This window comes from Mastigoproctus giganteus, chromosome 12, assembly GCF_048544385.1.
Source record: "Mastigoproctus giganteus isolate SK-2022 chromosome 12, ASM4854438v1, whole genome shotgun sequence".
Lineage (NCBI taxonomy): Eukaryota > Metazoa > Arthropoda > Arachnida > Uropygi > Thelyphonidae > Mastigoproctus > Mastigoproctus giganteus.
Window position 1 is genome coordinate 18,398,181 of NC_143586.1, and position 27,651 is coordinate 18,425,831.

Here is a 27,651-nt window from a genome sequence, read left to right on the forward strand (position 1 = left end):
TCATTATGGACTGACATTACGCACACGAGCGCCATCTAGTAGGTTAAAAAATAATCATGGTTATTAAAACAAAACACGCCAGTAATTATTTAAAAAATTCGAAAAAAATTCTTCAGTAGATTATAAAAATATTTCTGAATTATGGTTAATTAATACTACTAATAATTTTTAATCTAAAGAGCAAGTTCCGTTAGAAAATTCTTTCTCAATGAGTCCTACTCATTAAAAAAAAACAAATATTCAGATTCTTAATTTTTCACTCAAATTTTCGTACTAGAAAATGCACTTAATACTTTATAAAGTATTTTGAAAAATTTAGGAGAAAAATATATTTGATCACAGCTCTCCTGACTACAATTAACATGTCAACCATAAAAAATATCTCTTCGCTCGATATACAGTATATTATAAACTACCTACTCTTCAAAGATACACAGATAGGCAAAATATTATACTTCATCACAGATTTATATATTTTTAAACTCTTCTAGTAAATGACTACAATATACAGTATATATATTCATATAGCATTTTTTGCCTTTTTTTTTAATTTATTTTTCTATAATGCTTTTTAGCTACCGTAAATAAAGATGCACTATAAAAATACAGAGCCATCTAACGCAATTTTAGCAGATCATGGGCAGATAATAATATATATATATTAATTTGGTATAATTATAATCAACCAAATTGTTATATACGTCGTACACACACACATGAACTGAAATCTCTTAGGGATATAAATTAATCTTTTACCTCCTAAGAAAAATTATTTTTTTTTTTATGTGTGTGTTTATTAAAGTGAGTTTTGTCTAAACGTAAAACGTTCTATTTTCTAGGAACTCCACTTGTACTATAAAAGGACACTTATATATGCATTTAATAGAATAATTAGTAACCTCGAGTAGAATGCATAATTTTCTAAATTTCTTAGCTGTTTCCTAAGTTAAATATTCATCATATGATATTAGAATATCAAAAAGATGGTATTTTATAAAACACGCTATTTTTTTCTATATTAGAAATAGATTTAAAAAAAAGAAAAAAATTCTCGTTAATTTTCTTCAATGTATGATAACATCTGTACCACCAGATGTCGCACGTAGCTGAGAGAAATTATCAAAAATAATTTCACGAATAACTGTTACAAAAAAAGGGGCCAACTTTGTGTATATAGATTCAAAAATATAAGCTAAATATTCTTATTTTCTTCTTAGGTTTTTCTTAGTACCTGCACTATGAAAAATAAAAAAAAAGCACCTGTTTAAATCATGTCCAGCTCTTATTTTTCATTAAAAAAACTCATATCCGGTTCCAAAAGCAGGTCTTTGGTTATTATGCAGAGGCTCCATCTTGTGACTGTTTTGCGAATCTAGCTTCAACTCGGATTATTTATCACAGATGAACAGCGTCAAAATTCCAGAGATTTATTATTTCCTCAAAAATAAGCAACCTGAAAACAAAAAAATATAAATGTAAATAAAATAATGTAAATATTAATTAATAAATTTAATAAATAATTAATAATCTGGGTTCGGGGGGAGATTTAGACCCCTTAAAGACAAACATGAAGGGGATCATTTGTACATTTTTATAATGTCCCAAGGGGTTAGATTTTAAATACTAATCGCATTTTTCACCTTCTCAACTTACATTATGGGTAATAAAGAGTTTAATTAATAATGATAACTCATAAACCCTTCCCTTCCTTTCTCTTTACTTTTCTTGAAAATGAAAGAGTTAATTTGTTGACCATCAGCAGCCATTTTCAATCCACTGCAGGATGAAGGCCTCTCCAGCAACTTTCCACTTCCTTCTGTTTTGTGCAATGGCCATCCAGTGAGTTCCAACTGGATGGCCATTTTTCATGAACCACTGGATGGTTCACGAGTTTGTGGGTTCCAACCGGAACCCACAAACTCGTGAATTTCATCTGTCCATCTTCATCGTTCTCTTCCAGGTTTTCTTCTAGCTCCTCTTGGGTACCATTCTGTTATTTTGGTGATTTCTGGTCTAAATGTAATTAATCTTCTAGCAAAATATCGCATAGTTGGGACAAAATTGAAGGAAGGGGACTTGGTTGAAGAATTGCACTCTCCAGCATATCCCACAAACACATTCTCGATGGGACTGAGATTAGATGAATGTTGGTGCAATGGAATATGGTGAAAATCCGTGTTCTTCGAACCATTCTTGCACGGTTATAGCACGATGCACTACTCCATCATCCATAAAGTGGCCATCATCATTGGGACAAAGGTGCAGTAGATCTGATACAAAATTCAGGTTCTCCCCTTGGATTACATTCACCTTCTACTAGTATCAATGGACCCAGGTGCTTGGGTTGTCTTAACAAAGACAAGCATGGTCCATCGACACCCAATTAGTCAATTTATTCAAATCCCTGCGTATGGTATGGATTGAAACAGAGCATTCCTGGGCATGGTTGAATTCAGATGTTATTTGCTACACACTGGACGTCATATTTTTCTGAATATTTAATGTGGCTTTGCTCTTGAAGTATTGTTTTTGTGCCACATTTACGCCTTTGATATGTGGAAGGACCTCTTGATTTTCAGCATTAAAAACCTTTGAGATGGATGCTTTTGAAAATATGTAACAAAAAAGGAAATCTCATAATTTGATTTAAAATTAGAGGCTATAATCCTCACGTTCACTTCTATTTTATTTTTAATAAATGCCCCCCCCCCACCCCCCAAAAAAAATTCAGCATCTATTACGAATATTCCAACGCCATCTTCTAGTTCTTATTCTTTTAAATTAATCTTCAAAATTACAATCGTATTTTACAACCATGTATTCTGTCATAACCCCATCCCACCTGAATGTAACAGAGGCCAATTACATCATCGCTAATTATCTGTTTACAATGAAAATTATTCCCAACTCGTATATTTACATCTTTCCTGATGAACTACCTTATTTTCCCCCTTCCCCCAACCCCCAATCTACTGAAAGTAGCGTACTCGGTGAGTTACCGCCTAGCAACAGGATAGTGTTGTCCCAGCTGGTTTTTGATGACCTTGAATACACTCAAACAGTGACAACAGAATCGCTCATGCAAAGAAAAATGGGGATTGTTTGGGACACGCGAATCTCGGAGTGATTTCATCTAGGAAGAACAATTTTGAAACATAACAGCGAATTAGAAGTGAGGCCTATTTTTCTTATTTTGCGTGTGTGGATTGGGCATTTATATTCAATACCTTTTTACTAATTCTCTTCTGTCACCAGCGTACCTCCAGGCATTTATTTATAAAACAAAATCCACTTCTCTCTCTCTCTTTCTGTCTTCCACACACATCATAACAGAAACTCCAACTACCACATGAAAATGTCTATAAAATTTCAAATTTCCTTCCCATCCAGATGGGTTTTGAACCCACCCTGCAATCGTAACCACTGTTAGTCATCAGCGAGGTACATTGCTCTGTCACTATGCATAAATATACCTTCTGCTTCCGGTCTTGCGCAAAGGAAGTTGCAGTTAACGAACAAAGATGGGTTTTACCAACGTTGGGTATTTGCAATTGTAGGCGTGAAAAAAGAAATAGTAGAGGGGTTGGGCAGTTCTGTTGACGAAAAATGGGGAGAAGTAGAAGAAGATTTCCATTCCATCCTAAGATGAATTAAGGCAAGTTCCTTACACGGATTAATCAGTCTTTGACTAATGGATCCTTGAAAAACATAAAACGTATTAAAAGGACTTCTTTTGGGGAAAACTTTGGCAATATTATTAATTACCATTTTATGACCCTAGCATAAATGTCACAGGCCCCAGGTCACGCTACAGGGGTGCGCAGAATTCTCTCAGGCCCTTAAATCGATCGCGTCAATTTCATTTTTGGACTGCAAACCGTGAACTTTACCTCATTAATATTTATAAAGATGTCAAGGAGACGCGATTTTGATGATTCTTTGAAGTGGAAGGCATTGGGGAGAAAGTGAGTCGGCCTACCTTACATAGAGGCACGCCAGAGATGGTTGAAATGTCGATTAGTGTTGTAAGCAGGTTATAGAGACATTTCCAGGATATGGAAATTGTGTCATGAAAACTTGCCGGAGGCTTTCTTAGAGGTCACCATCGCAAGACGCCAGACATACTGCCATAACTGATAGACACTAGAAATCATTCTGCATCGCTTTTTATTAGAATTGAGTCTTGTAAATTGTGTTTTAAGGTTGGTTTTTTTGTTTTTACCAGAAAATTAAACACGAGGTTTCTGCAGGAAAAAACCTAAACTTCCATTTGAGACCAGTTGAACCATCCCAGTTAAGGAAGACCTTAGAGTAATTTGGAATTCATTACCGGGATTAATCTGAATCTTAAATGCATAAAGTATCGATAGGCTCTAGATTTTCACTTGACTTCTGGGCTATGGTGATACATAACGCATCCCCAGAGTCAAGGACTCTAGGATTTTCTGAGCTGTTCTTTCTCATCCAACCAAAATAATTTATGTAGATCACGTTGAATCAAACTTGATAAGTCAACATCGACATGGTTAATAAATAAGCCCTGAAATCGCTTGCATTCCACCTTAGTTATTCTAAACACTGAACGAAAAGGGTAACAGAAGCACATTCATTGATGGCCATTGTGTACGGGCCACCTCTTGCCCGTACACGTGGTGGGATGGATTGGAGATTCTGGCGGCCAGGGTGGATGTTAGAAATCTTGGAAACGATTCTAGAACCGTTTAGATACAATTTTGTCCTGGTGGATAGTTGTATCTTCAAAGAATCCATTGCAGTCTGGGTAAAAATGAACCACTCTGGGGTGAAGTTGGTCCAATACTACAGTAAGTTATTCATTGGAAGTATTGCGACCTTCAAACAGTATGAGCGATTCCAGTCTGTACCAATAAAACATACTCGAATACCACGAAGCCACCGGCCATTGGTGCAGAAAAGTGTAAATCGAGACTCGTCAGACCACATGATCTTTTCCACTCAGTGATTTCCTTCATGTTTTCTCAGTATTGGCTAAACGTGTTCCAAGAATAACACCTTTATAAAAATTGGAAAGATTCTGTCTTCCCTACGACTGGATCGACTAAAGAGCCTGAAGAAAGTGAACACTATTTATCTCATACCAACAAAGAGCTTGTGACCATGCCATGTGACTGGTCTACCATACATCTATTGAGGCCAGTTGCAAAAAAGGTTTCGAATTTTTTGGACAGTGAGTGTAATATATTCCAGCAATCTAGGACCACACTAAAACATGAATAATGGAGTATTGCAAAAATATTTAATGAATTTGAGTTGTTAGTCAGATGAACTGATGCTGATGTAGCTTGGCTTACTAAGACATCGCGTCACCCAAAGATAGGAGATGAAGAATTTAATTTCGGTGAATCTTTTGACTTTGACCACTTGTAAGTGGTCAAAGTCGAGAGATTAAATTTCAAGAGAGTGGACTATTGAGATGAGATATTGTTTTGACTCTATTAACTGGGTAGACTGGGTATGGTGACGGAAATCTGCAAGGAACTTATTGGACAGTTGCAGACAATCATGTGATTGCAATTTATGAAGGATGAGGAGATCTCATATGCGAATACGAGAAAGGAGAGAGTAAATCCACAGGTCCCTTATTTGATTGCAATGGAAAGTCCAAAGAAAGACCAGCAAAATGGCATACGAGTTGAACAGATACTTCTTATTGATAAATACAGTCGACAAGAAGCTCGAATTTTCTGAAATGTTAAGGAGTCAGATTGATGTAAATTAAGCGATGTAATGACCTCCGATAAGTATTTATTAAAAAGAAATGCTGAGGTTAAAATAGGGCAAGACTCCAGGCGAAGATGGGAGAGCCCTTGGACTTGATTCAGCTAACAATTTTGATATTATATATCTAGGTTATCAAAATCTTTTTGATACCATCCGTCAGAAATCATGGAGCTACGTATAAACAAGGGAAAGGAGCTGGAGTTTAGAAGGAAACTGCTTAATTTTCACGATTTGATCTGGCATGAAGGCCTATGATGTCCTGCCCATGTTGGACCTTTTCCAGTAGGGAGAAGGATGTCATTATCCTTCTGTACAAGACGATGATTAGACCGCATTTGGAATATTCCATTCAGGTCTGAAGACCATGAATAAAAGGTCTGTTCTTTCCAGAAAAAGTCTGCGTTACTTCTTCCTGTGACCTCAGATGTATAGGACACCTTTTTACATATCTCCAACTCGAGGATGCTCTCTTTATTACATGACCAGATGCAAATTAGCATTGCTCTAGCGTACAAAGCTGTTTGGTTTTTTATAGTGCTAGCTATGTGGTATAGTCTATTATGAATTGATGATCACTGAGTGTATAAATAGAGCTCCATGATGCTATTGTGAGTTCTATGGGGGAATCATTCAAAACGCTTACAAAGATTCAAACATTCAATTCAATGCGATGCCTTTGTAGATTTTCAGAAAAGAGCTGGACTTGGACCTGAAAAAGGGTTTGCGCCATTTTGGAACAAGGGCTTTACACAATCCAGTTGCTTCCCTATTCGGCTCTTCTAACTCAATATTGGCTTTTGTGCTGTTTAGATATATTTTGGACAGAGATAATACAGACGCAGATTTGTGGCGTCATTCCATTTAAATGACTTCACTGTTCTACGTCTTTCATGACGTTTCTCTTCTTAAATCAGATAATTCCAAAGGTGTACAAGCTGATGTCGTTCTGCCCCCCTTGGAGATATAACATAAGGCCTTCGATAATGAGATGCAAGCAATGGTAAGCGGGTAACTGCAATGTCATTAAAAGACAAGACACTTGTCTTTTTTTCATGAACATGTCTTGATCATGTTGTTTTTATACTATAGATTAATTACAAAACTGTTTCAACTGTCTCTGTCTTTTAGCCACCCCATTGATCCAAAGAATCTAAAACAAATAAATAAAAATGAAACTTTATAAGTTTACCAAATGCATTCAAACAAAACATAAATCAACATAACAGTCGAAAGGGATCTTTTGGTGTACATACCCTTCAACATTCGACACACCCCTTGGGATCATCAATTGTGTTAATTCTGGAAGATGATCCACATTCTGCATCTGGAGTTGATTCACTTCTACGAAAAGATGCCAAACTCATGCCTTCTGTGGTTGCCCCACTGTAGCTTGCGGCTCTAGACGACATTGATAGCATTCTTCGGTAGTCATAAAAATCTCTTGCACTGCATAAGGGAGTTTCCACTTCGTAGGTGGCGTTGAATTTCCTGTAATCCAACCGGAACTCGCCAGTTTCCTTTTGGAAGCCAACCATCTGCTCAAATCGATGACCCCACAGAATCTCGGTAGGAATGTAGGACGATCTGGCTTGAATGGATTGCCCAGTGGATTCAATAGTTCCTTCCAGAATCACCACTAGTTCATAATTCTCCCGAAAGATGTCCTCAGCTGTCATGTTGTAAAACGGGCTCGATTCAGTAATTTCATGTACGATCGTAGCCGGCCAGATGAGAAACACACTGTCATCTCCTTCATCGAATCGAACATCCAGCTGAGTGTGATAGTAAGGGATGATCTCGCCTTCTAAAGTGATTTTCCTACGAATGAGTTGAGCACTTATTTTGGCTCCAATGATATGAGATTTCCTCATGTCTCCAACTCTGAACATTAGACATAGCCTTCTATCCCGCAGACAAACTGTTGCATAGCGACTGAACATTAACGTCTGCGACCGCTTCTTAGGCCTAGCTATCTTGGCAAATACGATCCCGGCCATAAGACATTGGATCATCACACCAGTCACTGATTGCACACACATCATGAAAATACCTTCGGGACATTCCTCCGTGGTATAGCGAAACCCATAACCAATGGTGTGCTGGCTTTCCACCGAGAAGAGGAATGCGGTTGAAAAACTCTTGAGGTTCATGACACAAGGGATCCAATCCTCTTCATCAATATGGTCCAGATCGCCATGGGCAAAGGCGATCAACCACCAAATTACGGCAAATATCAGCCAACTCAAGATGAATCCCATTGCAAAAACTAACAGATTCCATCTCCACTGTATATCCACCATAGTTGTAAAAATGTCCTGCAGGTAGCGCTGCCCTCTTTTCGATACATTTTCTTTGGATAGATTAACAGTTCCATTTTTCAATACGACCCGTTTCCTAACTTTGCCCGGGATGATTTTAGCCTGGCGAAACTTTGACCCTGAGCCATAATGGGTTTCCAGGCACTTAGTGTATCCGTTGAGATAGAGATTTCTGGAGAAGGTGCTGTTTTTCGTAATGGATTGTTGGTTTTCGGTGGGAGTTGGAGTTGGACTTGAGTCCCCTTCAGTTTCTCCATTGGCCTGGATGCTGTTGCTGGGTAAAAGCTGCCAGATGGCGCTGTTATCTTGCTCCAAGTATTTCATCTTTGTGAGCAGCCACAAATCCTGCAGTTTACTTCGAAATACAACTACATCGAAGACGTTCTTTCTCTAGAGTGTCACCAGAAAAATCTAAAAAATAAAGAAAAAATCATGGTATAATGAAGATAAAAGAGCTGATTATTTTTGGGATTAAAGCTAACCTAGATATTAACTTTGTTTACAGCTGGAAATCAATAAATTTTCTCCTGTATCACGATAAGGTACTTTTGGCCTCTCGTTCCAAGCTACAACCGTCTTATTAATTGTTATTTATGACGTTAAACGATAAAGATCTTCACGTGAAGGAATTTCCAACCGAGTAGGCACCAGGTTAAAGGCAATGACTGAAGAATACGGTCCACTTTTAGAACTGCTTATTACAACTGTGTTATTATCCACAATGACGCATGATTATAGTTGTTGCGCTTCCTTTGACAGTTATTGCAACATTACCAAGAATTGTGGCTGCAGGAATAGTCAATGACACTACAAAAAGCTCATCATCAAAAGGAAATTTGTTCTGCTTTGGTTAGAACTAGATTTTCAACATTTCTTAATAACAAATAAACAGACAAGAATTATACCATCAAGACCTGGAGCTTTCTTGGCATCGGGGTTGTTCAAAAATTGTTGTGACATCCTTTTAATTGAAGATTACGGGAGACATTGTGAGAGTATGTTCAGTATGGTAGATGGTGATTTTCCAAGATCATTGACACCATTGTTAGGAAAAAAGTAGGACACTAATTAGAAGGTAGCTTTATCTTTAGCTGAGGATGCAATAAAATTTGTGGCCAACAACTTTGGCAAAGAACCAGAAACCTTGAACACTTGGACAAGGAGGAAGCTTTCTACTTTTAGATTGTTCAGAATTGAGTTTGGATTGATTAATAATTATTTTATGAGTTTTGGGAGCATTAGTATAGGCATAAATGAAGATGGAGATTTGGATTAAAGTCAGATGCGGTATTCTGCATTCTAATCTTGAATAGTCTTAAGATATTTATTGAAAAAGTCAAGGTTTAGTTAAAGGACAAGGTGTTGAGGTGGAATTAAGGATTTCGTTCCACTTGAGTACTTTCACTAGCAGAATTTGAGCAGATATTAGGATTGGAAGATTCTAAATAATAATCGAAACAAGGAAAAGAAGAACAGAAATCTTGGGGGTCATCCAATTTCGAATTCCTGTAATGACACGAGGCTGTGAAGGACCATGAAAAACAGACAGATAGAAAGAGAAAAGACCATCACCAAATTGTGATCAATCTGTGATATGAATATCAGTTCTGACAGCGTTTTAGATTCCCTGGTAGTAGCCCTTGCTAGAAGAATTCTGCTCTTCTTACACTGTGGTAGCAGTATGGGCAAAGTTTCAGCTTGACAATGCGCCATGTCATGCTTCATACCTTTTGTTTGAGGACCAACAGACCCAGAAATCAGTAGATAAATGTCATTTTCCACCTCTCTTTTAACTCCACTGTTCCAAAATTGCTGAGGTCATCCTGGCATCCTCATGAGAGAGCTTTACGTCATACATGTTTCACATGTGTTTGATTTATTTTTGTTGCAGAAAGATGTCTTTAAAAAGGAAGATTTTCTCTCTGAGCTGGTACAAAGGACTAACAAACAGGGGTACTCTGTAGTAGCAATAACATTCTTAGAAACTGGTTATATAGATGCTGAGTTTGAGTTTCTTTTGAGAGAGTAGGTGACCATGACTCTTTAAGAAGAATCAATTTTGAAGATATTTGATAAATATTTGTAGATTTAAAAAAAAAAAACTGTCATGTTGAGAAAGAGATTTCAGGAATACAATTGTGAAGAGCAGATCTGATAACACACCTCTGTGAGGGATGCCGATATTCACTCTAGGAGTGAATTATGCACTTTGAGAACAGAGATTTCAGGAAGACCACTACATTTCCTCGATGTTTTCCAGGGATATGTATGCCCTAAAAGCAGATTAAAAGTCAAGATGGACTGAAATTTCAGCATTTTTTGTTGAATTTCTTTCAGAAGATGGGTACGTTTGCATCTGAAAGTTAATTTGAATAATAAAGGGCTTCTTCTGTGTAGATAAAAGTAGTCCATCCCCAACAAAATTTGTTCTCTGATTCGTTTGAACACAGCTTTTGCAAATAGATTTTAATATTTGTCACTCTTGTCCCATTGTGGTATGCGAGTCGTTTATGGTGGGTAGCACGTTCTTATAATAAACAAACATGTCTGTTCACATCTGTGTTTGTCACTAGCAAACAATTTTGGGGCTTTCCGAAAATAAGATGGGTTCAATGGCTACATTTAGCTACTGGATAAGAAAGTAGGGAGATAAGGCCTTCTACGATTGCATTTGTAATCAAAAATCACGAGACCAGTTCTTACACGAACAGCGGTTGACCTCTTTTAAGATATTACAATACTGAAACGGAAAACAGAAAGCAAACAGACGCCTGTCAAGAGAACGAAAAGGAAACTAATTTCTAAACCACCACCAGTCAATTCAACGCAGCAAATAGCGCGAGGTTCTGTGAAGAGTTTTGTAGGCGATTTACAACTGGCCGGGTTTTCTAAGAAAGGTGTCCTCGGGCGAGACTAGCTTGGCAGACAGCAGATAACGACACCCCTAATCTCCCTGCCGTCTGAGGAGACGAAAACAAACAAAACTTACCGCATAACGGATCAAGTGGAATCTCTGATCAAAGTCCGGGATGAATAATACAAGCTGATAGATCCATTTACGTTTCCAGAGAGCGAAAAATTGACATTATGCAAATTTAGAAGCGAAAGCTACTTGACTGTATTCAGGGACGGGCAAAACCCGTTTTACTCCTACTTTAAGATTCATTTGTAATCATCGGCGAGCGGTTCTAGCACTTGCAAATAGTCCAACACTTCATCTTGTTTATTGCCGAGCGTCAATGAGTCTGAAATAGTCAAGTTGAAACTTAAGGATCAGAATCTTACAGATATATGCGGGGTCAAAATCATAAATCATTTTTTTCGTTTTATTCGTATTTTTCCCAGCTTGGACCTTCCATTAACGATTCGAGTTCGGAGTTATTTCTAAAAAAATCCTTTGTGTCGAAGAGGATATTCGTAGAAAGTGGCCACTGAACACGATAATCAGAAACCCCTTTCTTTAGGGTTCAATCTCCGATTAATCCTTTCTTTCGAGAGGATCGACAATATGGCGCATTAAAGCAAACGGAAATGGCAGAGATTCGCTTCTTGCCCTTTCGGTGTACCTTTTTTACAGCTGTACGCCGATTGTTCCCAGCGTTTACTAACAATCGCAGGTTCAGTGGCCTTTGCTGATGACGTCACCAAGTTGTTGGCACGTATTGTGACAATCGGATGGCGTTCTGCAAAACGCTGAAGATCTCACGGAGACGGCAACATCATTCCATTGGCACCAAAGAGTTATTCTCTGCTCGTTTCGTCTCCTTTCCCGAGAATGGACCCCCACGATGGCTGCCATAAATTTGCTTTCGATCATCACTATTGATAAATGTCATCAGTTAATACGCACTGATAAAAATTTAACAAAATTCGGGCCGGTTGGGTTCACTGGTTGGCGTGAACGGCTACGAGGTAAGGATTTTATGGGTTCGAATCCCTATTCTCCCAAGAAAAATGCACGTCTCATTATGAACTGTGGTGCCGAAACGGTTTAAACGCAGCCATTGCAGTCACAACGAATGTGTGAACTGTTTTGACTTCGGGCTGTGTATAAACTTCAATTTATTTTATTATTTTTTTAGAAACTAATAAAAGCTAGATTGGTAGGATTTTACCATGACAAAAAATAAAAGAGAATTTCATCGTTTGAAACTGAAATTAGATTTCGGTTACCATGGCAACAAGAAAGTGGGGTCTCATTGTTTCAAAGTTAGAGTAGCGTATGGCCTGCACAGCAACAAGAAAAGGGAACTTCATTGTTTGAAAGTTAAATAATCATCTGATTGCTATAGCAGCAAGAAAGGGAATTTCATTGTTTAGTACTGAAATTAGCATACTGTTACCATAGCAACAAGAAAGGAGATTTCATTGTTCGATATTGAAATTAGCATACGGTTACCATAGCAACAAGAAAGGAGATTTGATTGTTCGAAATTGAAATTAGCATACGGTTACCAGAGTAACAAGAAAGGGGATTTCATTGCTCGACGCTGAAATTAACTTACGGTTACCATAGTAACGAGAAAAGGGATTTCATTGTTTGAAAGTTGGACTACCGCATGGTTTCCACAGCAACAAGAAAATGGAATTTCATTGTTTGGAATTTAAATTATCATATGGTTGCCATAGCAGCAAGAAAGGGAATTTCATTGTTTGGCATCGAAATTAGCATACGGTGACCATAGTAACGAGAAAGGGGGATCTCATTGTTTGAAATTGAAATGGACATGCGGTTACCATAGCAAACAGGAAGGGGATTTCATTGAAAGTTTAACTTGTTTTTGGTTTGCATAGCAACCAGGTTTTATCGTACCACTTCCAGTGGGCGTATTATTTAAGCCGCCTTTTTTTTTTTTTTTTTTAAATAAGAGATGGACTCTTTTAGTTGGTGATATATTTAGTTTTCGCTTCTTTCTTTCTTGGTGCTGCTATTAAAAGGAAGCCATATTCGTTCTAGAATTCTTCAATTGTGTTTCTTTCTCGAAATCCCTTCTGAGGCTGGCGTGCATATTTCTGCAGAGGATCTTGTTTCCTCATCAAAATAGCCGTCCCTTGGCAACAAGCGAAGTATTATCATTTAACAGAGGAGAGCAGGTGCAATCAGATCTCTACCCCCCTTGTTAAATGACCTCGTCAGCATAAGTCAACAAGATGGCGCTTAGAAAGTAAAAGAATGCCTTCAGTGTTTATTCTTTTTACTTTGGAGCAAAAGAAGAAAGAGTTTTGTGCTACTTAAATGAAAGAGAGAAGAAGAGAGGATCGGGTACATTGTCCGGAAGACATTGAAGCCTTGTTTCAGACTTGCAGAGTATTTTTTTTTTTACTATATCAATACTTTTCTCTGTTCTGACTACGCAACAAAGTGATTGCGCATGTGGAGTAGCAGATAAGGGGAAAAATACTCCTTCCCTACAAAGATGAATAATTTATAAATATTACACAATAAGCAACTTGGAAAAAAAATAAAAAAAAGGAAACAGAAATTTTCAAAACGAGATGAAAACGAGATCAAAAGGGAAATTCAAAAAATTTCAAAAGGCAAGAAATAAAAGATAAACAAAAAATTCTTAAAACGTAATTAACTTAACTTAAAATTAATAGCAGAATTTCAAAGGCCCTTACCGGCGTCTATGGAACTTTCTCGTGGATTGGGTCCAGCTTCCATCCATGTCACTACCACCTGTGTCCGCACACACACCAACAACCAGATTACGAACAGGGCTCTTATCAGACTCCTTATAAGACGTTCTTCTAACCCTCCCCTTAATAGACTCCCCTTATAGAAGAGGGACTTGTTACTAAGGAGACTTGTTACTACGTCATCGGAAATGAGGGGTCAAGTGTGTTGGCATGTCAAAGGACAGCGGTTAGAGAGAGAGAGAGAGATCTCATATTCAGTCGAAGCCGACCCAGGTAAGACCGCTCACTGATGGCTGTCAGCCCTCTGTCAACCCCACTAATGCTCCGCAGATAGGAAAACATCCCGACAAAGCGCACTGGAGTAAATTGGCGCGCGCATCAAGTACCTAATTGCTCTTACATCCTCTGCACAAGATTAAATAAATAAAAAAATCAAATGTAACCCGCTCAGTCCAGTTTTCATTGAGAAAACTGATCCTGAGTAACATCTTTAATAAATTGCGCGATTTATATTCTTAAAGGGAGTAGTTAGGGTTAATATTCCATCATTCAGGGTCCTTTTGAAATTCCATAAGACACACGATACTAAGAAATCTTTTGCACTTCCTCATTACGTTATCATTTCGGTGGGACAAAGAAGGGTCTACTTTTCAGCATAACAAAACAACCTGGTCGTGTAACATCCTATGTGACGTATTTCCTGAATATTTAAAGCAATTTTTTCCCCTTGTTGTTATCTTCGGTCTATTCTGATAGCTTTTAATTTATTCTCCACTCGCTGGTCACTGAAAACCGGTTGTCCACAATTTAGAAGGATTTTATTATTTTTTTAAATTTATGGCAACTCGCTGTCTGAGATATTTGGAGACACGCAATTTTTATCTTTGTTTGTTCCGCGAAAATCATTAAGGAAATACGTGGGCGTTGGATTCGAAGAATGCAACCGAGGGATTTCCCCTATATCTCTGTTTCATTCACATTTCTATTTTAGACAGGAAAGAATACATAATAGGATTAAACGCATTGTTTTATTAGTAATATCAGTATTAATAGTAGCAAAATTGCATCGCTTGCCACTGTTAACACTACTTCCATCTTCAATTTGTTCAAATTACCACCTCTACAACAACACCAGATAGGAGTTTGTTCCAACGATCAACCACCTGCTGGCTGAAGGGGAATTTCTGCACAACTATCTTGCAACCACCCTTCTTCAATTTGAATTTATGCCCACTCATGTAGTGTGGTCTGAGCAAAAGAGTCCTCTTGTATTCCATCAGCATTGACTTTACTATATCTATTCAAACCTTTAAACACTTCAATCAGATCTCCTCGGAGGTGTCTAGTCTCCAGGTGTTGCAGTTTGAGAAAACAAAGCCTTTTCTGGTAAGTGATCTCTTTGATCCCCTCACCAATCATTGCCCTTCTTTGTATTCGTTCCAGCAGCTCTACATCCTTCCTAAAATGAGACCTCCAGACCTGTATGCAGTACTCGAGACGTGGCAATTGCCTTATGCAATGCGATAATCACCTCCTTCTTCTTGCTAGCGAAATCCCTGTATATCATTGACAAGACCTGTCAATGATATACAGGGATACGTCTGAGCTGTCCGCACTGCTCAGACAATAAAGAAAAAGAAGAATCCATCTCAAACTTATTAAGAAAGACGCCTTTCATCGCAATTACCAAAAGAAAACCTCATGAAAGCCATAAATGAACTTTCTAATTAAGCAACTGTTGGTCCTGATAACTTCCCTCTTTTCATGGAAAAAGTCTGAAGTCCTTACATTATTGAGGAATTCCATCACACTTTCAATGAAATCATTCAAAAAACGTACTCTTCCTTGTTTGTGGACCAGTTACGTAGTCAGGTCCATTCCTAAAATAAAGACACCCAAAGATGCCAAGACTACAGGCTCATTGCCATAAGCTGCACTCTCATGAAGACATTTGAGAAGACCTTAGACCTCACCCAACACTGCTTCAGGCATCGTCCTTTGCACCTGCACTCCGTTTTAACTGGAAGATCAACTGTCACAAATCTGCTTGAGATCCTTTTCCGGATACAGAAAGCTCTTAACAATAAGAAATAGCTCGATATTATCTTCTTTGATATATCCACATCTTTTGATAACAGCTCTTGAACAAGTTCTGTCTTACTGCTTCAAAATATAACAGTCTGAAGAAAAGACGCATCGTAATCTCTCATGACGATTTTATTGCTAATTACACCATTTCGCAAGGAATGTCACAGGGTCCTCTCCTCAATATCAGATCTCAAACCCTTTTTTTGAATCCCATAAAGATAACTTTATAAGATATTCTGATGACCTGAAATTCTTCGTCAGATCTAAAGATCAACAAGTTAAGCAAAAACATCTACGGTGCTCTGGGCTGCCAAACGAGAGTTAATTGTCATTAGACATCCAGACTTTGTCAAAAGTTCGTATATCTTGAAATGTTTACCTCGCATTACACTGCATGTTTCACTGACTTGGTCCTCTACCCCACCGAGCAATATTTTTCTCAGCATTGAACACTAGCTCTTGAGATGGCTGAACAGGATCTCGAATCACCCATTTACCATCTCTACACCCATCCTACATTCCAATTTTAATATTCCTCCTTGTAAACACAAGAACTTGTTGTAAACACTTGTTGCACTCTCATCGAGAAGATACAAAGAAATGCTGATAAAAGACCTCCTCTCCAAAGCAATCCCATGGACCATGTAATCTTTTTCTCATGGGATCACTTCACCTTTGAATCTAACCCACACCCTTCAAGCCAATGGTTGTCCAAAGGATGTGCGTCAACGGAGAAATAAATGAATAATGAGTTATTAAAGGACAATTTATTTAGATAATATAACAAACGTAGTCATATTCTGACAATATCATTGGTTACTAGTGACGTCACTTTTAATTTCTAGAAAAACATAGGATTATCCCACCTGTTTCTTATTTATCCTGGTGTTTCTGTTAACGTATCCTCGGCTTTATAACCATTCACTGGCGACCCCTCGGAAATCATGAAATCCTAAAATTTACGTTTGTTATGGAGGACGTTTTCCCCTAAAATCATACACCAGTGATATCCACTTGGACAGCGATTGATCTTCAAGATTTTGCACACCTACAAAACATAAAAAAAATCTTCAAACTTCCTTAAAATATTATCAGAATAATTTTACCTTTATATAAAAATATAAATTTCTAATTTCATAATTTTTATTATTTTAATAATAAAAATTACGAAATATTTTCTTAAATTATAAATATATTTATATTTTACCCATTTTATACATTATGCACCAGATGGCGCTCAATCTAGATGGAAAATATTTTGAAATATATTCATTGTTATCTGACTACGTTCTATCGACATTTTAAAACAGCTTTAAAGTTAATTGAAGCAATTTATTATCTAAAGCTAAGATATTTCCTGGTTCTTAAAAACAATCTTGAAAACTCTAATAAGATTAAATAGCTTTTATCTTACTTTTTTTGCGCATTACATTTTATAAACGTTCGTATCTCTTCTCTCACAATCAAGTTTTTTTCCAGGAAGGAAACGACTTATACATTAGTTAGTGGAGCCACGCCCATCTATTACGTCACATCCTGTTTGTTACAAGTGACGTCGACAGATTTTCAGATTTTGTTCTCTGTGATTTTTGGATAAATTGTTGTAATGATTGCTCTAATGAAGGTAAGTGGGGTTTAAAAGGGGGAGGGGGAGGAGGGTCGGGTGATCAGTTATGGTTAAGGGGTTCACCAATAAGGAAACATCGCGTTTTTATTCAAGTGTTGCCATTTTGGTCACGGAACTTTGATGTAAAAGGATGTTTACTTAAATACACTTGGGGGGGGGAGTGTATTATTCAAACATATCGTGTATTGGTTAATAGGAAATATTAAAGGGGGCGCTAATAAAGAAAATTAGTAGTTTTGCACAAATCCTGATAATTCTAAAAACAACCGCTGAATCAAGTGGCGCTAATTTTAGAGAAAAAAAAAATCAAATAATGTTTGAGAAGAGGCATTCAAGGTCATAAGGTGATAGAATTTTGTGTGTATAAATTGCGTGATTCCAAGGTTGGTTTGTATGTTTTGTGGGATGAAAACCCATTTTCCGGACGCGTCTTGAGTAATTAAACATTATAATAGTAACAGTAAATTAATTATATAATTAATAAATATATTTTTTTTTGTTGTTAGTCCCAACAAAACATTTTTCTTATAATCGGAGTGTACCAATAAAACTATTTTTCGTTATTTTTGCTACCATGGCAACCAACGAGAATTACTTGAAATGAACGTGCTTTAAAAATAGGAAAACTTTTAATTTCTGTTCTCATGGCAGCCACGTGAAATGCAACATACTAGTTGGTATGGTAACAGAAATGGACACGCTTTTCTTATAATCGGACTATTCCAATAAAAAAATTATTTTTGTTACCGTGGCAACCAACGAGAATTACTTGAAATGAACGTGCTTTAAAAAAAAAAGAAAAACTTTTAATTTCTGTTGTCATAGCAGCCACGTGAAATGCAACTTACTAGTTGGTAACAGTTGTTATGGTAACAGAAATGGACACGCTTTTCTTATAATCGGAGTATTCCAATAAAATTATATTTTTGTTACCATGGCAACCAACGAGAATTACATGAAATGAACCGCGCTAAAAAAAAAAAAAAATGTTAATTTCTGTTGTCATGGCAGCCGCGTGAAATGCCAATATACTAGTTGGCAACAGTTGTCACGGTAACAGAAATGGACACGCTTTTCTTATAATCGGAATACCATATTCCAAAAAAAATTATTTTTGCTACCATGGCAACCAACGAGAATTACGTGAAATGAACCGCGCTAAAAAAGAAAAACTGTTAATTTCTGTTGTCATGGCAGCCGCGTGAAATGCAATATACTAGTTGGCAACAGTTGTCACGGTAACAGAAATGGACATGCGTTTCTTATAATCGGAATACCGTATTCCAAAAAAATTATTTTTATTATTTTTGCTACCATGGCAACCAACGAGAATTACTTGAAATGAACGCACTAAAAATAAAATAGAACCTCAATTCCTGTTGTCATGGCAGCCACGTGAAATGCAATATACTAGTTGGCAACAGAACTGGACACGCCAAAACCAAGTGTTCTTTTAGCTTCTCGTATTTCCTTGGCAACCACCTGTCATCAGGGATGACTCAGATTTTATCGCGATGTTCAGTAATCGGTTCCCAAGTGTTCCAAATTGGAACTTCGGAAGATCAAACTGCTCCTATATTTGTGGACGATTTGTCCGATTCGGCGTTCCATTCAACATCCGACAACACCCACTTCACGCAACTTTTTTCCCAGAATAAATCACCCCCGGGAGATAACCTCTTGAGGTTAATTGCCCATTTAATGGTCATTGCCAGATGCTGTTGACAGCTCCAAGTTTCTAGTAAGTAGTGGCTCTTTTCAGATGGATTTCGCCTTTTAAGTGGGGATGATGTGTTTTATTTCTTCACTCCAGATGTCGCTGGGATGTTTATATTTTAAACAAGTGTCGACCAAAGAGTCTTTAAGTGCAAATATTGCGCATAAACAAGATAATCGCTGTCCCTCCCTGGAGATGACGTAATCCGATTATTCTCTTGAGCAATTCTGGATATAGGCAATACCAGAATTGCTCAACTGCAATTCTGATATCGGCAGTTTCGTTTTTATTTGTCTGATTCTTTGTTCCTTTGATGGATTCGAACCCAGATCTTTGCCAAAAGATCTGGGTTCGAATCTGTGTAGAAGAACTGCGATTGTAACCACTGCGCAACCAGCGAGGACACAATCAACCAAAATGTCTTCCACCTGCATTTAGTTTTGTTCTCTATAGTTTTCTTTTTTAACTATAGAGTTATTATTATGATTAATGTCTTCAACCAACATAATGCATTCATTGAATTTTACAGTGTGTGCCAAAAAAAAAGTAACTGTTTATTATAGAGAAGTCGACAACTTTCTTATTGAAGATATCAGAGAAAAATTGAGAAAGAAAGAAAACGTTTTCAGCTTTCTTTTTCTTAATTTATAGAAAATCTATTGCGTTGTAATTATCAATAGTTCCCCTGAAATGAGGAAAGAGCACTGAAGGGTTTTTTTTTTTTTTTGGTACCCACTGTATATACATATATATAAAAAATGTAGTCGAGATTGTGTTTACGTCAGTGTTATTCTAGGAGCTGGTAGAAGTGCATAACAAGTCTTTTGTAAAGGTGGAACCATTGAACTACTTGGGGTGGGGGGAAGAGAGGTTTCTGGATGGACTTAAAGAGAAAGAAGGCGATTTGAGTAATCTTTGATTTTCAAACAGATGTTTGTGGAAGGAAACGTTTTCGGGATTGAGTCGCTAATGCTGTTGGCGGAATTTTTCTAGATTAATCGCACCTGTGACCTAATCACGTGACATAGCCCGAAGCGTCAGTTTACCTTTGTTAATACGAGGGACTTTCCACAGGTGATCCAGTTTATTTTCAATTTAGACGAGGAAAACAGGGTTGTTGGATAAGTAAGTTCATCTGGTGGAGAAATAAGGTGCGTGTTGAAACGTTAGGGGGTCGCTCGTAAAGGTCACGCTGGAGTGGCAATTCAACGTTGCTGGTTTGTGGATTACGGCCATTTAAATTTATTTCTTCTGGGAAGCAACAAACGGGCGCCCGGATGTTACAACCTGCAGTTTGGATCGTTTTTGTCGTTGAAGCAGCCGACCGATAACTGAAGTCGACCTATTTTGGCAAACAGGCTTTGAACCGAACCAGACAGCAATAAAAAATAAGGCAAATGAGAGAGAGAGAGAGATGAAGATAAAAAAGAAAGAAGAGATGAAGATAGAGATAGAAGAGAAAGGAGAGAGAGAGTGCAATCAAGATAGATAAAGGGGGAGAGAGAAAGGAGACAGATGGAGAAAAGTAGAGAGAGAGAGGGAAAGAGTGAGAGAGAGAACGAGGAGAGAAAGGTGAATAAAGAGAGAGAGAGAGATAGAGAACAGAAAGAAGTGAAAAAGAGACGTGAAGATAGAAAAAGACAGACAAAATGAGAGGGAGAAGAGAGAGAGATATGAAGATAGAGAAAAAAGGAGAAAGAAAAAGAGATGAATACAAAGAGAGAGAGAGAGAGAGAGAGAGAGAGAGGGAGACAGGGAGAGACGTTGTAAGGACCCAGCCTTACAATAAATTATAAAGTTTGTTAAATATTGGAAGAATTAATTGTGGCGTATATAGTTAGTTTCAGACAAGTATCATTTGTTAAGAAACACTGAAATTCGAAGGTTAGTCCAAACACACCCAGTTAGTTAAATCTCGGTTGTATGGAAAAATTCCTTAAGCGAGTCAGTAAAAGCAATCATAATGGACCGAAACAAATCCCACTTAAGACAGGAGCATATACACTATAGAAAGGGCGCTGAGTGCGGAAGTGGCCCTATTAATAAATTTCACGGTTCGACCTCTAGCAGGTGTGGGCGACGTAGTAATGGGGGTGAGGTCACAAAGAAAGCCTGAAACTCTCTTAGCTGACCGGAACTTACGTTTAAATTCTAGAAATTTCCAGTAATTTCGAGTCTATCGGAAGTTCGGTCACACTAGGAAAAGGAAAGCACGCCCACGGAAATGAAGGGAGACGAATAGGATCACGAAGGAAAGGATAGGGAAGTCAACGATTGGCCAGGAAGAAAGCGGTGGGAAATTTGAGAGAAAGGAGAGAAGGGAAGAAAAAATTGATACTGAGCATTCGGAGAGGAGTTTTTGTGGTGGAAGCAGTCCTGGAGAGATGGAAGCTGTAGTGGGAGAATTGATTATAAGAATTTATTTTGTGAAAGTATAGAGTCGGAAGTATCGTTCCCTTGAAGAAGTTAATGCAGTCTATGGAGGAAGAATGGTGAAACGCCCTAGAAGCAAATTTCTCGTTTGAGCAGTTGAGTGACTAGTTGACCCGAAAGGTATCCCAGTCCTCGGACGCAACGCAGATGGAAGAAGAAAGGAGATAAGATCCGGTATTATCTTCAGCCGTGCCGTACCCGGTAGAGAAACCCAGGATAGATTACTGTGTTCCCCGGATGAGCAACCTTTCGTTTTCCAGTCCTCACCCCGAGCAGATAGGAAGAGAGACCGAGCAGGGAGGAATACCAGACCATTGCGTAAGTTCTAGAATAAGTACTGAGAATATAAGAAAAAAGGGGAACTAATTTAATAATGAAAAGGACTCTAGGAGGACGCTATAAGTTTTAAGAGAGAATGTCAAAGTACTAACTATATATATATATATTTGAACGAGTGTAATACTTAAGGAGTGATAATTTAATTTAGTATAGAGATCAGAGTAATGCAATTTAAGAGTAAGTTAATCTGTAGTAGGAAGTAAAAATTTTGTCCTTGAATTATTGTGAATGTTAAATTGCTGTGAGTATGACTTATTTGGGGTAGAAAATGATTAAACAGGTAAACAATTAAATGAGCATCTAGCCCTAATTATGAAATAGTGGATTAATTGAACGGAAAGGTAACTAAGTAAATTGGTTGGATATTGTTGACTGTTGACATGTTTGCAAGGAAGGATTCTTGAATGAATATATATGTATTTCCTAATAAGTTGGGAAACGAGCACTTATGAAACTATATTTTTGTCTGTTCATTGGCTGATGGTGGTTTATTGACTTACATGGACTGTTAAGGAGCAAAGAGACAGATTGTGCGTTGTGAGGGTAATAAATTGCCGGACCTACTGAAATCTTTGTAGAGCAACATGAAGAGACACAATGATATATGTATATATATATGTAGATATATATAAGTATTAGGATTGAGTAGTTCTTTTGATAACAAGGTTGACTGTAAATTACAAGATATATACACATTTAAAAATTAGAATAATAACAAGTGTCAAACTAAATACTGTATTCTGTTAAAGGTTATTGTAATTTTCTTATATATGATATGACAATAAAAAAAAATTATATTCTACATTCATGTGTGTGTGTGTCTGTCAATTCTAAACTCAGCCAGTCCAGTGGAAGAATACCTTATTATAGTTGGGGTCCCCGTGAGTCTGGGAATTTTCTGAAATCAATCAAGTCAGGTGTTAAAGTGGGAGGGGTTAAAATAAGGGGGATGTAAAAAAATATAACATAATATAATATAATTGTAGGCCTCCTTTCAGAATAGGATGTTCAAAAAAATAAAAATAGCTTCAATCCCCCCCCCCCACAACGTGAAGGTAGAGACTGGAGGAGACAGAAAAAGAACATGGGAGAGAGAAAATGAGATGGAAAGGAAGAAAGTGGAGGGACAGAGAAAAAGGAAAGAGAGAAAGTGGAGAGAGAAAGAAAAAGGAGAGAGAGAGAGAGAGAGAGAGAGAGAGAGAGAGAGAGAGAGAGAGAGAGAGAGAGAGAGAGAGATATTAAAGGTAGAGAGTGGAGAAGACAGAAAAAGAAAATGGGAAAGAGAGAAAGAGAGAGGAAATGAGATCGAAAGAGAGAAAGTGGAGAGACAGAGAAAAAAGGAAAGTGAGAAGGAGATAAATGTGAATAAAGAGGAAGAGAGAGACACAGAACGGAAAGGAGTGTGACAGAGGGATGGAGATAGAGAAAGACAGAAAAAAAGAGAAAGAGAAAAAGACAAACGAAATGAAAGGGGGAAAGAGAGAGATGAAGATAGAGAAAAAAGGAGAAAGAAAGAGAGATGAAGATAGAGAAAAAAGGAGAAAGAAAGAGAGATGAAGATAGAGAAAAAAGGAGAAAGAAAGAGTGATGAATATAGAGAGGGAGAAATGAAGATAGAGAGAAATGAAAATAGAAAAAGAGAGAGAGAGAGAGAGAGAGAGAGAGAAAAAGAATGAAGGAGACAAAAAGAGAGAGAGAGATAAAGGGAGAAAGAGAGAGAGAGAGAGAGAGAGAGAGTTTGAGTGTATATTTAAATAAGAGAAGCAGATCGCGACAGAGTTAATATAATAGCCTGAATCCTTAAGGGAAGAAAAGGAAGGAAAGTGTGCAAAAGAAAGTGGAGATAAAAAGAAGAAAGGCGGGGGGGGGATTTTGTAACATTTCGCTTTCATCAGCTCGTGTTCGGGGCAAGGGCGTATCAAATAAGCGAAGTCCTTCGACATCCATCTGGCTCTCAATGTCTCTTTATTAGCATCTGAAGCACGTCGTCTCCTGAAGGGATTTGATCTCTGTCCTCCCTGCATCCTCGCTGTTCAGGGATACTGTGTCACCTGACCCTACGGGGTCATAGCGCTAATTAATGCCGAGCGGCTCTAACTCGTTCGGCGTAATTAAAACCCACCCGAAGGTTTACACGAGCACTTTGCTAATGACCCGTTAACTGGTTCACCTCTCTTAATGAGGGAGGGAGGGAAACGAGGACAAAAAACAGTTTTGGGGGAGTTCAAAAAGGTCGCCTTTCTCCACTCGCAGAATACGGCTGCGACAGATTAAATCAGTTGGGCGGAAAACAGATCTGATTGCGTCGCAGCTCTTAACCAAGGACTCCGGAAAGAGAGAATGGCTTCTGTTGTCGCGTGGATTGCGGACACCAAATGATTGCGAGCGATCTAATCGAGGGATTTCCACGATCGAAACAAGGGTGACGTTGCCGTCCCTGAAACAGACTCCTTTGACATTTTATTCGAAATTCAAATCGGTTGCTCGTAGTTTTCCGAAATCGTTGTAACAATCGAAACCCAACTTGGCCTCTCCTCGGTGCGTCATATACCCGGAAAAATACGGCACCGGTAAATGAAGGGAAAAGGCTTATTGCGCGTGCGTGCGTGTGATTTTTGATAGCGAAACTTTAACGAGGCTACTCCGCGATTGGAATTGCCGTCCCACTGGGGGGGTTGGCCCCTCCTGATTATCTGATGAACTATGAGATTAGCGTCCAGTCCGACGTTCAGGCACGCGGTATCGCATTACCAGGACATACCACTCGATACAGGCGGATATCGACCCGTGAATCGCAGAATTTTCATGTTTTTCCCGCACCGCGCGACACTCTACCCCACATCCGGCACGCGGCTGGTCGTCCCATCACCAAGGATACGTGTCAGACGAACATGCAGAATGTGTTGTTCGTACGGAAGAGCCGAGAATGAGCTCTGCACCTTTAATTACACACACGGGGGTCGGACTCTCATTTCGCCAAAGAGATTGTCTCGTGAAGGCGACTCTTCTGCTCTTCAGCCAAATTAAACGAGCACCTGCACGTCTCCTTCGTCTCAAGGGGTTGGCAGACAGACGATCTGATTAACATTTACACTCGGGGGAAAAAAGTTCTGGTTTATTTTCATTTAATTATCAGGAAATCACGAAGTACCAGAAGACACCACAGAGAGGGAGAAAAAAGATAAAAAGTGAGTGAAAAGTAGAAATGATTGGTAGATAGAGAGATGGAATAGACAGATAAAGGTAGATAAAATTAGAAAGAGAAAAGAGAAATAAATATAGAGAGGGTAGAAAAGTTCGTGTTTTGCTGCCCCACTTCCGACTACCCTTCTGATGGCAGTCAGTGTCACTGTGGGAGGATGAACTGCTGGCGCAGTTGACGCACTTCACCCCCCCTCTCGTCTTCGGTACTCACAGTGTGACACGGGTCTCTCTCTCTCTGTCGTGCGATGTACCCGCCGAGTGCACCGTTGAAGTGCGTGCGTGCGATGGGATGCGGCTGACGGGAGTGCGTCGTGGTCAGGCGTCCTTGGAGCACGTGACTGCTCGAGCGATATTGCCCACTCGAATTAACGTGAGCGGCGGCGGCAGCAACGGAGCGGGGGTTGATTCGCGGGGCGTTCGTTGCGGTGGAACTTTGACAAGGTGAACAAGAACACACGGCTTGCGCAAACCCCCGTTGCAACCTCGACTTGTTTTTCCCGTGAGGGAAGGGCGGAGAAGGATGCCTCTGAGAATCCTCCGGACTCGCCATTGATCGGAATACGCCGAAGATGGAGCGAACAGCGAGGGACCGTCTGTGAAGGTCACTTGTTGGGGTGAACTCGCCCTCGCTTTCGTAGAAGAAGGAACTAATATTCGGATGGTGTATTGCTCAGGAGCACCATCTTCCTGGAATCACGTCGGAAAATCTCCATCATCGTTGAAGACACTGCGAACTTCTTCGTTGAGCAAACGTAAATAGGCGTCTGCAGTGACCTTTCCTTGAAGGGGCCCACGATGTGGTCTTTCCATACACGACTAGCACTCTCACATTTATCTCACAGGACAATATTTGAATTTAAGGAGACGTTTTGGGCAACTGGTATTGTTGCGCTGGATTCTAATGCATTATCCTGCCAAAGTGGTGCCTGTGAGGTCCACAGGATCTCTCTGCATCCTGCGGTGATGTTCTGGATTGTTTCTGGAGCCTGGTGGCATCGTCAGCACGTGTCATCTGTCACTCCATAGTCCTTAGCAATGTAGTTTCTGGAGTTGATTACCTGACCTCGGTTGGCGAGCATGAATCTTTCGGTCTGGGGAAAGAGTGTTCCACTCGTGAGCCATGCATTGGAAGATGCCATGGAGGGTCCACTTTATCGATGTGTTCTTGATGGAGGTCATTGTGGTGTCTGCCATGGTCTTTCTAGCTTCGTTTGTTGGGTCCGGACGGGAGGGATATTGTGCAGTAGTTGAATGGGATATGTCCCTTGTCTATCTTCCTTATGCCCTGATGGAGTGGGGCTGTGTTTTTCTTGAAATAATCCTTCACGTTCTCTATCGCTTTCTTTTTTGCTCAATGAGGCCTATCAAATCCTTCCTCCTTCTTTCCAAGCTATGCTCAGTCTCTCCACGGCTGACTTCGGGTGGTGATGGGCTCCTGGTCTTCATTTTCTATGTCCTTGTGAGTGCGTTGGTGTTTATGTCTCTGACCATGTTCCCATTCAACTTTGACTTTAGCAGTCTTTTTAGTCTCTGATGGTATGTATTTCTTAGTCAGGCGGGCCTTGATCTCCTTATGTTCTAGCTGTCGGGCCATCATCTTTCCTAGATATATGTGTATCTCTCCTTCTATCATGGCTTCAGTCTCTTCACTGGTATTTATCTGGTAGTTTCGGCTAACTGGATTTCCCTCATGCAGTCCATGGGTATTGCGTTTGTCTTGGTCAAATTGCATCCTGATGTCAGTGATGAACTCATTGGTGATTCGGAGTAGATGTTGGACTTAATTCTCAGTTGTCACATAGCGCTTGATGTCGTCCATATACATCAGGGATTGTACCTGCTTTTCCTCGCGTCTTTGAGGATATATCCGTATTTGCCATTGTTGAGCATGGCGTACTGCAGGTTGAGTGCTTAGAAAAAACCGCAGTGGGCTCAGGGCATTATCCAGAAAGATTCATTTTCTGATGGGGATCGGTTGGGTTGTGATGTTCTCGACCTTCATGACGGTCCTTAATTTCGACATGGTTGCTTCTCGGAAATGTGTCAATGTCGGGTTGACTTTATATAGCTCTCTCTCAGCCAGCTATGGGCCCTGAGTCGAAGGCCTTGCGATAGGGGATATAGGCCGTGTACTCGTTGCAATGCTTCTTGTAGACTTGCTCCATAACTGTAGCGTAAATGGTCAATTGCACCTTGTATCCTTTGCTCAACTTCTTATATCCCTTCTGCTGCTCGGCCATGATATTTTGGTCGAGCAGCAAAAGCTTCAAGGTGCCTTATCATCTGGGTAACCTACTCCACTATGCACCTGTGTGTGTGTGCAGCTGAACTTCTTGTACCAATGGTTGTGGATGTTATCTATTCCTGATGGGTATAGTATACCCATCATATCATACCCCATGATGGGTATGGTACCAAGTGCACAGGGTGGTTGTTATGTCTGGTGTTACTGTTGGTCGAAGAACGCTCTGACTTTCCTATGGATGTTCAGGATTGCGACTTTCTAAAGTTCATTGTATGTGTCT

At 39.0% G+C, this 27,651-nt stretch overlaps 1 protein-coding gene across 3 annotated transcripts in view; it reads right to left on the minus strand.

Moving 5' to 3' along the window:
- Window positions 1–780: 780 nt before the first annotated feature.
- The window catches only part of LOC150076749 (G protein-activated inward rectifier potassium channel 3-like), a 36,369-nt gene continuing 9,498 nt past the window's right edge, over window positions 781–27,651 (minus strand). The window contains exons 1-4 of one of the 3 annotated variants that reach the window (XM_090386441.1): window positions 17,221–17,262; window positions 16,673–16,854; window positions 7,014–8,489; window positions 781–1,453 (exon numbers count right to left, since the gene is read on the minus strand). In XM_090386441.1, coding sequence (XP_090242567.1) covers window positions 7,017–8,402 — 1,386 coding nt within the window. In that variant the 5' untranslated portion in view covers window positions 8,403–8,489; window positions 16,673–16,854; window positions 17,221–17,262 and the 3' untranslated portion in view covers window positions 781–1,453; window positions 7,014–7,016. Of the gene's footprint in view, window positions 1,454–7,013; window positions 8,490–13,700; window positions 13,953–16,672; window positions 16,855–17,220; window positions 17,263–27,651 lie in introns of those variants that run through there. The other 2 variants (XM_090386440.1, XM_090386442.1) reach the window with 2 other exon arrangements.